This window comes from Crocodylus porosus, unplaced genomic scaffold, assembly GCF_001723895.1.
Source record: "Crocodylus porosus isolate Cpor-Errol unplaced genomic scaffold, CroPor_comp1, whole genome shotgun sequence".
Taxonomy (NCBI): domain Eukaryota; kingdom Metazoa; phylum Chordata; order Crocodylia; family Crocodylidae; genus Crocodylus; species Crocodylus porosus.
This window is the reverse complement of record NW_017728940.1, coordinates 6,939,806-6,951,374: the sequence shown is the minus strand read 5'-3', so window position 1 is coordinate 6,951,374 and position 11,569 is coordinate 6,939,806. Positions and strand designations below refer to the sequence as shown.

Here is an 11,569-nt window from a genome sequence, read left to right as displayed (position 1 = left end):
CACCTCGTCTGCCGGGAAATTTGCAATTAAAAACTAAACAAATAAATAAATACACAGATATACACGTACATATCTTCTTTTTCTGGAAGCTTTCGGGACTGCTCCAGCCTTTCCCACCCTGGGCTGGCGGGCACGTGCCCCCCCACCTGCAGCCGCAAGCCCCGCCCCGCTCCACGCCCAATTGCCGGGCAGCTGGAACCTGCTGCCCCAGAAGGGCGGAGCGTGGCGGTGCGTAGTGCGCAGGTGCGGCCGCTTTGGCGCGTGCGCCGTGAGCCTGCCAGCCTCATGCGCGGTGCTCCGAGCCGGCTGCAGCGCGTGCGCACGGTCCGCAGCTCCCGCCGCGCCGGGGCCGGTGAGCGGGACCACGCGGATGGGGGGGAGAGCGCGGGCGGGGCCGCGCGGACGCGGGGCGGGGGGAGCTCCCGCGTGTTTCTTGTCCCGCGTGTTTCTGCGAACTCCCCTGTGCAGCGCGCCCGACCCCGCACCCGGTGTCCCCCTGCCAGCCTGCGCCTGACACGCCGCGTGTTTCGTTTTCCAGGCCCGCAGACCAATGAAGTACATTCTGGTCACCGGCGGCGTCATCTCGGGGATTGGGAAGGGGATCATCGCCAGCAGCATCGGGACCATCCTGAAATCGTGCGGCTTGCACGTCACCTCCATTAAAATCGACCCGTATATTAACATCGACGCAGGGACCTTCTCTCCCTACGAGCACGGTGCGCCGAGGAGACGGGTTTCGTTTGGCCGCGGCCGGCGGGGGCTCGCGTTTCTCGTTGGAGGAGCGGGGAGATGTCCGCGCCCGTTTTCGCGGCGCGTCCCTGGGAAAGAGTTTGAAATTGAACAGCCGCTAATTCCGGTGCCTCGGAGACGAGCGTCTCTGATGTCGGGAACTAGCCGCGTATTTGCTGATTAGCCCCTCGTGGGTGACGAGGTGGGGTTCGGCTCTTGGCACAGCCGAGCTGAGGCGCCGTGTGTTCATTCATTTAACAGAAGCGAAAAAAACCCGAATGCTTGAGAAGACGAAGCGGGTGGTAACGGTGTGGTCTGCAAACACATGTGTCGTACACACGTCGCGAGCTACTTAGCTGTAAAGAGAATCTCCCTGCTTCTTTGAAGCCTACAAAATGCAGTCTCATGGCAGTCGGCCTATGCCGAGCAAAATTTGGCACCACCTAAATTTCTGTAGTGGATCACCACGCCAGGATGGCAAACGCCTCCACGCATTCATTAGTGATACTGGGGGTACTGACTTCAGAGGGCCTGGTTTCAAAGGCTTTGTTTTTCAGTTTTATGCCCCTGTTAATAAATGCAGGATCTTCCCTGACATATAACATCTCATGCAGGGATTAATTCTTTAACAATTTAATCCTATTCCACTGTTTGCTCTGTAGTCTTTTTTTTTTTATTAGTTATCCCATTTTTTTTGTAGAAGGGGGTGTGCCAAGAAGCTGTTTAATTACATTGAGCTCTTTCAGCTGTCTTCGGGGTGGGGGGGCGGAGGAAGGGAATAACAGTTTGCTTAAATGTACTTTGTCTAGCTGACTTCTGCATTTTGGCGTTTGCTGTAGGCGAGGTGTTTGTGTTAGATGATGGAGGAGAGGTGGACCTGGATCTGGGTAACTACGAACGCTTCCTTGATATCCGTCTCACTAAGGACAATAATCTGACCACTGGGAAGATCTATCAATATGTGATCAATAAAGAGAGAAAAGGAGATTACCTGGGTAAAACAGTCCAAGGTAATGCATACTTTGCTTTTGCCACTAGTAAATATAAACCTTAATCTCCCACTGTTCTGAATGTTTCTGGGTCAGGAACAATCTGAGTTACACAGGCTGTTCTTTTTAATTATTTGGTTTAGCCTAGACTGTATTTCTATAACTATTTAGGGTAGGTATTTTTTTTTTTTTTTTTTTTTTGACTGAGTCTGGATTACAAGCCCTAAAGTGAATACAGTTATACATTCAGCACTCAGTTGCAACACCTGATCTTATCAGTTACATTTTCCCAAGAACATTTTCTGTGCTGCGTGTTCAAATGATGTCTGAGGAAGGGTACTGTGATACCAAACGTTTTGCCTGTGTGAATACCAACTGTACAGTTGGTCCAATAAAAGATAGCACCCACAATAATTTCTATTTTTCATATAACAGCAACAATTGCTTGGGAACGACAGCACACCATGGCACAAATAAGTCACTGTTAACAGGCATTGACTGTAATCATTCCCCTTCCCATAAGGAAAAATGAAATATCAGTGTAAAACGCTTATACTGAGAACTGTGTTCGCACAAGGAGAGCAGACCTCTTTTAACTGTATAGGTTTAGTCTAAGAAAGGCAGTTGTATTGCTCTAAGTATAAATAGACTCTTAGACTAATGTGTTTGTGAATTACTTGCATCTTGTTATAGGTCTAAGGTGGTCACATGGGGTTTTTTTGGTCGTCATAATAAATTACTGCGCTGTTTTGATTATAAAATGACCATTTTTCCCCTCTAAAAATGGTTTAAGGGTTGCATTCTACTTGTATGGAGGCCCCTGAAATAATCTAATTTCTTATCCCCACAATACTTTGGTGCCAATGGTAAAATATATATTTCTAGATTTCTGATATATATTTAGACATTTTATATTTTATTTATAGAAATTTATACAGAGCAGCTTTTCTGTTGGTATTTTAATCCTTTTAACCGTTTTGGTTTTTCTTGATTATTTGATTCCGGTGGGATTTTGTGAGGGCAGTAGCAGTTCAAGGTCTTCATGTGTTGTTATCAACTTGTAGCATCAGAGATAGGGCCTCTATTTTCCAAAACTGAACCTGAAAACATGGAGGTAGTTTGTAATCAGGCTAATATAATCTAGCACCATCTAAAACTAATTATCCATCCTTGTCTTTCCAGTAAGAAAGCTGCATTCTTTGTGAATAGCCAGTCTTTTTTTTTTTCTTTCTAACAACATCACTGGTTTGCATAAAATGGTATAGAGAGTTCTAAAATGATACTCTGCTTGTAGTAGTGTCTGTTGGAAACTGGCACCTAAATCATCACTTACAAGCATCTAAACTGAAGCAGGAATATATGTCTAGCCAAGTGATCTTATTAGGAAGTTGTAGCAGTAATTATCACTTCTAATCCGGAATGCTTCAACTGATCAATGGTTGATATGTGTGAGAAACAATTCTCAGTAGTTTGATCAGAGGTGAGTTAGAGATTGGAATAGTTCTAACCTTTTGCCCTATATCTATTATAGTTGTCCCTCACATCACAGATGCCATACAGGAATGGGTAATGAGACAGGCACAGATCCCTGTAGATGAAGATGGCATTGAACCCCAAGTGTGTGTGATTGAGGTTTGTAGCATTTTTCTTACTAAATTTGGAGTAAATTTTACTAACTACTGGCAGGTAAGCTCCGCAGACAATATCTTCCATTAATATAACATTTTTCACATTATTGTTTGGGACAGCTTAAAAATAAATCTTTGTGTACATGCCAGGTTTTTACTTTGGTAGTGGTATTTTTGGTTTCTTTGGGCTAAATCCATAAAGTCAGGTATCATTGTTGCAGCAGCTCACTTTTTCCCCAGAACTGAGGAGGTAGCTAAAGCTGGTGAATTGGAAATTCAGGCTATAAGGAAATGCCTGCCTGTGTTTAGGGTTCACAAACCTGAAGTCTCTATTCTGATTTTAAGTACCTAGGCCTCTCAAAACACAGCTGGGTCTTAGTTTCTGCTTCAGTGAATAGTATATTGAATGAATGAAACTTGCAATCAATTTTCTAGTATAAAATACTTGCACTGAAACTCATCTCTTGCCCAGCATAGGTGAGTGATCAAGCCATGGGTCTTCAGTATCATATTCACACTTGCATGTTCTCTTTGGCTCAGTGAATATGCAGTTATTCCATACAGTGTGAGATGGCTTCAACAGGAAGAAAGAAACCATTCATTTGGGAGTTGGAGATGCAGTTCAAATCTCCTTAAGCAGAGCAGGGACTTGAACCCTCACCTCCTGGGTGAGTGCTTTAGGCACTTAGCCAATAGGTAAAGGAACGTGAGGGCTGTACACCTCGTGGCATTTGTTGTGAGACCTGAACTGGTGCCCTGAGAGTGCCAGCTGGACCTCTCCCCAGGAGTCATTTGTGGTGGAGTGGTCTGGGTGATGAAGCTGTACAGGTTTCTAGGTGCACCTAGGAGTGCGTGACTTGAGCACTGTCAAGTTTTTGATGCTGCTGAAAACGGCCAAAAAGACATGTAGGAGTCTAAGGAATTTTACTAATGGAAACAGATACCTATGAATGTTAGGCAGAAGTTAAAGGGCTGCCTTTTGGGACTGAATTTTGGACTTGGGTGTCTTTAGTGGCAGTGAAGTGTCACTTACTTGTGGGTCTATCCCGGGGTGGGCAAAATACAGCCTGCAGGCCAAGTCCGGCCCACCAGACTATATATAATCTGGCTAGCAGGCAGATGGCCACCAATTAATCGTATCTGGTCCAACCCGCACCGCAGCTGCCCCTCCTGTGCTCAGAATGGGACTGAGCCCCGTCCATTCCCACTGGGGCAGTGTGATGCACTCCCGCTTTTGTGTGTGGGAAGGCCCACACCAGCACACGGCTTCCAGGCAGCTTCTGCTGCAGCCGCCCAGGAAACTGCTCAGCTCCTCAGGCTTCCAGCGGCTCCTCCTTGTGTCTCTGCTGCAGCACTCTGAGGGTAGGGAAGTGGTGGTGGCTGGGGAGAAAGTGGCAGCTGGGTGGGAGCACAATGCTTCATACCCAGCAGGATGGTAGGAGCACAGAGCCCAGGTCACTCCAGTGCCATCACATAGCGCTCCCCTCAACTCGTGCAGCCCCTGGGACTTGCGCACCACCATGGGGAAGCCCCACACATTAGAGCCAGTGTTGTTTGCTGCTCCCTGCTGCCACATGTAGCTGTGGGGACTTCGCTGGAAGTGGCAGGGAGCCCTGTGTGATGGAGCCAGGACAGTTCCACTCCCTGGTTCCTGGTGGAGTCTGGGAAGCTGCACATGGTGGCAGGAAGTGGGGCCAGGCCACTGGCTCCATTGTGCAGGGCTCTCCCTGCAGCGCAGAGCTCTGGTTGGGTCCCAGGAGCTGCACATGAGATGCAGGGAGCCCTGCATGATAGAGATGGATAAGCCTGGCTGGCCCGTTCCTCGCAGCCACATGCAGTTCCAAGAAGTGACCAGAGGTCTGAACCGCCGGAGGGCTCTGCCTGTGTGGGCCACGAGCACCTTCTGCTACTGCAGCTCCGACTGCTGCCTTTGGTGGTGGTGGCTGTGCACTATGGGAGGGAGGGGCTGTGTGTGCATGTAGGGGGCTCCCACATGCACACCCCACCAGACCTTCACACCTTCCCCCATACCTTGCACTGCCCACACATCCCCTCCCATACAACCCCCACACCTGCTGACAGATACACACCCGCTGGCACATATCTACGGCCCTCACACTCCTTTGCACATGCATCCACTCCCCCAACCACACTTCACCACACACACTCCCCCACACACAATATAGAAGAGTAAGACTTTTGAGTTACTATGTTATTGCCTCTATGTACACTATGTAAATGCATGTAAATAAGGACGAAAATACTTTTGACAAAAAACATGTTATAATAGATGTTTTGATTTTTAGCATATGATTTGGGTGGTTTTTTTCCAGTTCCAAGATGGCAAACCCCTTATTCCCAACAGGAGTACTTCCAGGGCCAAGGGGAGGGACTTCCAGTGGCAAAGGTTGGAGGAGTGACCAGGGGGCAGGACGCCTGTCAAGGCACGGGACTACCCTTGCAGCCCTCAACAGCTCACCAAAACTCATTAAATGGCCCTCCAACTGAAATAATTGCCCACCCCTGGTCTAGACCTTTCTGCTTGGAGCTCAGTTCCAGGGTAGACTGTAACTATGTGGTAATGTCCATACATACTAGACTTGGGAGAAGTGTTGAATTTGTAGGTTAGTGCTTCTCTTCAGTCTCCCAAGAAGAGAACGTTACTGGAAAAAAATATTAGTTGGATAGAATGAAGAACGTGGAGGTCTTAGGGGCTCTCAGTTGGCCAGGCTCATCAAAAATGCAGTGAAGTTCCCATATTTTGTGTCTTGCAAATGGACCAAAGCAAAAATTCCAGTGCTCCACAGAATAGCACTGATGTAGCTGCACTCTAAAAAGGACAGAGTTGGTGCCAGAAGGCAAATGCTGGGAAAATCAGTTGTAGGGAAATTGATGCCACTTTTTAAATCCTACATGATTTGCTTTCTCCTTTAGCTTGGTGGGACAGTAGGAGATATAGAAAGTATGCCCTTCATTGAAGCTTTCCGCCAGTTCCAGTTCAAAGCCAAACGAGAGAATTTCTGTAATATTCATGTCAGTCTAGTACCCCAGGTAAGGTCCTGGAAAGATGTGATTGATGGTGTTTCCTCTCATTAAGAGTTATTTTATAAATGTGTCTGGAAATGTAGTAAATATGCTTGTGCATTGAAAGGTACCTGTATGTTTTGTGTATAATAATGTATATGCAGTATATATAGAAGTATGACCAAAACTAACCCACAGCATCTAGATCCTTCCACGAAATGCTGTTTTGTTGTCTATAACTGGGAGTTTCAGTAAATGTAAAAGTTCTACATCTCTTCTGTTTTATTTTTGCTGCTCCATTTGAAATATTATGTACCTTTTTAATCTTAAAATGGAGTTTTTGTCTAAGAGCCAAATTTTCTATTTCTGTGCACCCTACAAGCTTTTTTATAGTTCTGTACAATAGGTGTAAAATGCTTACCTGCTAGAGTAGTGAAATTCTGTAGCCTCTTTACTTTGCATTTTGTGCTGCCTGCACCAGTGTAATGAGAAGTGGATTGTAGTGTTCTTATTCGGCCCCTTTAGAAGTATCTCTCCCTGCCTGTGTCCTTTTCCTGGATTCCGCATTGTATCAGATTCATAAAATGTATTGGATGATTTCTTTGAGTGTTTTTAACATGACTTGCATATTTAATCAAACCAACTCGCTCACTAGGAAGGCTTGACACTTCAAGATCATGTAAACTCACTGATTGCCATCTAATTCCTTTTAAAATTCCTATAACAAATCATGCTAAAGCTGCAGTGGAACTAATGAAATCACTGATACAGGTGAGAAACAAAGAAGCAAGGGAAACATTGATAGGCTTTGCAAGAAAGGGAATGAAAAAAATCTTATGCACTAAATGTGTAAAGAAAGGAAACGTATTTAAGTTTCTAAGATGACACTCCAAGCGAAGATAAAATGGAAAGATTAAAACATAGTCTCTTCTGGCCTCTTTATAAATTTCATTGTTTAGACCCCAGACCAGCATATGATGTGCTTTGGTTGCTCAAATATGTGCACAGCTGCCTTATTTTGAAGTTACTGGACAGTCTTCCTAACTCTGAAGCATACTGGCAGCTGATATTGTTAATGCCATTTATTTAATTGGGGCTGATCTATCCAGCTTATGTGCTTATCTCATCCTGTTGGATGTAGATATTAGGGTGGAGTTTAACTAGACGGTTAATTATGAATTACTGGAATAGGGCGCAATGAAATTTTCTTTTCCCGTTTCCTCCAGCTGTGCAGTAAAAGAAACCTCAGGTTCCTGCCTAGCTACAGTCTCTTGCCCAGCCACTGCATAACTGCTTCTGTAGATGTTGGGCAGTTTGGTCTTTGCTTGCTTACTTTTGGTACTTAATGTCAGAAATGAGAGGAAAAAATGTTTGTTACAAATACTATCCCATAAACCAAGGATCTCTGACCTATGATTAGGGATCTATGCAATTCATGATTTTGCAATTTTTGAAAGATGACTTTCCCTATGAGCCAGCATCCTGGCCTCACAGCCCACCAGGCGGGGAGCCACCAACGTGAAAGAGAGCAGCCAAGATGGTGGCTGCCCCTTTCTTCCTTCACCACTGATTGGCTGAGAAGGCTGCCTTTTGTGTGGCCCTGCCCCTCTCTGCCAATCAGTGGTGAGGGGTGGGGCTGCATGAAAGACAGCTTTATCAGCCTATCAGCAGGGGATGGGAAGGAGTGCTTGCCATGAAAAGACCCTGAAAATGGCACTGGGCACCATGAGTGGTCTGTAATTTTTACTTCCCCTTCATGTGCTTTAAGTAGATCCCTACCTATGATTCATATCTCCTGTGGTTCCTGGAGATGTAAGAGCTTTACAATTGAATTCTGTATATTTACCTATCAACATTAGTACGATAATAGATTGCTTCTCTGATTGCTTCTCCAAATCTTCTCTGATTGCTAGCCAAGTTCTACAGGAGAGCAGAAGACAAAGCCCACCCAGAACAGTGTTCGTGAGCTCAGAGGACTTGGGCTTTCCCCAGACCTAGTAAGTTTTGCATTCAACTAAAGAGTGGTGCTGATACCCTGTGACAATCCTTGTGATACAAATCAAGCCTTGGGTGACAGGCTTCTGCTGCATATTGATGGTACAATAGAAATAATACACTTTAAAATCATGCAGCACGTTTTCCCCAAGGAATGGGAACTTGACACTAAAAAGGGTTGTTTTTAGTGACAGGGCAAATGAATTTCTGAGTTTTATATTACAATCTTTGTGTTGCTGCTTTCTCTGCTAGATTGTGTGTAGATGTTCCACCCCACTGGATACGTCTGTAAAGGAGAAGATCTCCATGTTCTGTCATGTAGAACCAGAGCAGGTAAAGATCACTGACCTCTCTACCTTTTTCATAGCCAGCACTCCTGCTGCTCCATGCTGCGGGCGGCACAATGCTGCAAGCAACACGAATGCTGTGGGCAACAGTTCCTTTGAAGCTTACAGCTTTTCTCTCGTGGCTATGTGTCTTAAATATAAAAATGGATCCAACTGTTTATCCTTTGTATAGTCTTAAAACATATAAAACTTATAGATAAATTCTAGGCCTGTGTGAATCGCCTACTTTTTTTCCTTTGGATTAAGATTTGGCTGATTTTGGGGGACAGCGATTCGATTCGGTGATTTGAATCACTGTTCTGAATTGATTTGGCTGAATCTCCTAATCAAACAGGCCACATCCCCCGCCCGCTTTCCAGCCCCATCAGTGGCTGCTTCACTCGGCCCCTGTGTCCCAGCACTTAAAAAAACAAACAAAAAACAAAACAAAAAAACCCCAAACCACACAACCGAAAAACTACCCTGTACTCACTGGCTCCTGCTAGGCAGAGGGGCGATTCCCTTCACTGTGTGGGGGGCTCTGCCACGAGCCCCCAGAGGCCCTGATGGCTGCTGTAGCAGCCAATGAATGCGGGGCTTTTTTTTAAAGTGTCAGGATGCTGGGGCTGTGTGGGGCAGCCATTGATGGGGCTGGGAGAGCAGGTGGGGGTTGGTGAGTGCTCGGGGGGGGCTGAGGGAGCAGACGGGATGGGGCCTGGTGGGGGTCCCCCCATGGTCGCCTTCCACCCCTTACTTACCAGCATGAAGCTGGGTCCTGCTCCCTGTGTTGGTGAGCAGGGAGTGACCAAATCTCCAAATCTCTTCCAGATCAATTCAGACCCTTTTATTGGTCTCCTGATTCATTTTAGATTCGGAGATATGGCCAACGAATTGGGCCAAATTTCCTCCAAATTGAATCGGCAACCGAAACTTCGCCTCTCTCTCTCAATTCTCAGCCCCATTACACTTGAGACACCCCCTCATTGGATTCAAGGTGCACCCCTTGATAACTTTTGTGAATTGAGTACCACTCAGGTTCAAAAACTTACTTGTAGATTACAATACTTATTTCCTTGCAGAAGGGTCTGGCAGTAGGGATGGGGAATCATTCAGGCAGAGACGAGCGTGAGCCTGCTCTTACCTGCTTAATTTATCTTCTTATCTCCTAACACCTTACTCATCTTCTTGCGTCTTACAGGAGCATCACAGGGTGCCCCAGCACGCTGGCTGAGAATCACTTGTCTAATTTGTGGAAATTATTTCCCAAAGGCAGACAAGGTTCTTTGGGTAAATCTGATATCTTTTATTAGATCAACTGAAATAGCTGGAAAAATTCTTCTTTGGAAGCTTTTGGGTACAAACATCCCAAAGGTTTCTATTAACCTTTCAAATTTGTTCTATACCTTGGGAAAATTGTGCCTTTTAACATCATTGTTTAGAGCCAAAAACTTACTTGCCCAAAATTGAGTTATTGTGATTTGAGTGCGTTGCACGCTGCTCCTCACACAATACTTTTATCTAATGTTCCATATCTTCCCATCCATTTGACTTATTCATTTCATAAGAAGAGGCTGTACTGGAAAACTGAATTCTGTTTGGTATATATTTGTTTTTCTTTTGTGCAAACAGGATGTTGGCACTCAAGAAGCACATAGTTTAAATTATATGGAAATGTTATTTGCTGGAGACGGGTCATTGAATATAGATGGAAAGAAGCTAGACTCTGAAAATGAACTTTTGCAAGTGTTAGAATCTTTAAGTTCGGTTGTGGTCTTTGAAGTTTCATTTTCATAATTGGAGGGTGCCATGTTTTTGTCTCGGGAATTCAAGTAAGATTGTCTAGCTTACAGATAGGGTTTCTAAAGTTCATTGCAAAGTCCAGTTGCTGGCACTGTTTCATTATCATTATCATTGTCATTGATATAAGTGCCTCGGTTGGACCTTAATAAACAATTATACTGATGTCTAAATCAGAATAGAATCCATATGTATTACCTTTCAAGTTACATGGAAGTAAATTGAATTAATTTTTCAGAAAAATAATAAATGAATGCCTTTTTTTTTAACATGGCCACATTTCTAACCATCATTCTTGCAGACTGAATGCTTTTTGCCATATAAACAGAATTGATTGCTACTTACTACTTTTTTTCTGCAAATAATTAAAATCTGTTTCTGCTCGAGTCTGTGAAGTGGTATCAGTACACTTTATGAAGTTTTAAGTGCAGTCAAAGTCATGGTGGACAAATAGTATGTGACCAAAATTCCTTTCTTTTTTTTCAGTGGATCAGAAAGATTGAAATTAATTCTTTTTACAGATTTAAGAGTAGTTTGATTAGTTGTAAATTAACCATTTTGAAACAGTTCTTATAATATTTCCCAAGTGACAACCTGCAAACTGAAATTCTCTATTGATGATGACTATAGTGCTAGCTTCCCAGTGTTGCCCCATTTACATGCTTCATTCCTGCTTGAAGAGATCAATTACTACTTAGTTTGTATGACTGTATGTGGAGAGCCCAATTGATCTGGGGACTATAATCTTAAAATAAGATAGTCCATACCCCAGAGACCTTGTGATCTTAAAATAGGTGGGTAAAAGAAGGGAGTTGAATTCACTCTTGGTGTCCCATTCAGTCTGTTACCTGTACTGAGACAGCCAAAAGGTGTAGTGTGACTCGCACACATTCACTCAGAACTGAATTAATACAGCAGTTTTTCAAAATAGTACCCTCCTACTTTTCAGTGATTTTTTTTGAATGATGCAGTTTTCTCCTTGAAGGGGAAAGAAGCAGGATAGGGGTGCACCAATAGAGATTTGTGGGGGCCAATACCAATAGCCGATTTTTAAGGAGGCATATTGGCCGATACTGATTTG

At 44.4% G+C, this 11,569-nt stretch overlaps 1 protein-coding gene across 2 annotated transcripts in view; it reads left to right on the top strand.

Annotated features, from left to right (window-relative positions):
* Nucleotides 1-269: 269 nt before the first annotated feature.
* The window catches only part of CTPS1 (CTP synthase 1), a 29,715-nt gene continuing 18,415 nt past the window's right edge, over nt 270-11,569 (top strand). For both annotated transcript variants that reach the window (XM_019548040.1, XM_019548041.1), the window contains exons 1-7: nt 270-352; nt 539-716; nt 1,569-1,739; nt 3,250-3,350; nt 6,281-6,397; nt 8,284-8,367; nt 8,618-8,698. In XM_019548040.1, the coding sequence (XP_019403585.1) occupies nt 551-716; nt 1,569-1,739; nt 3,250-3,350; nt 6,281-6,397; nt 8,284-8,367; nt 8,618-8,698 (720 nt within the window). In that variant the 5' untranslated portion in view covers nt 270-352; nt 539-550. The remainder of the gene's footprint in view (nt 353-538; nt 717-1,568; nt 1,740-3,249; nt 3,351-6,280; nt 6,398-8,283; nt 8,368-8,617; nt 8,699-11,569) is intronic.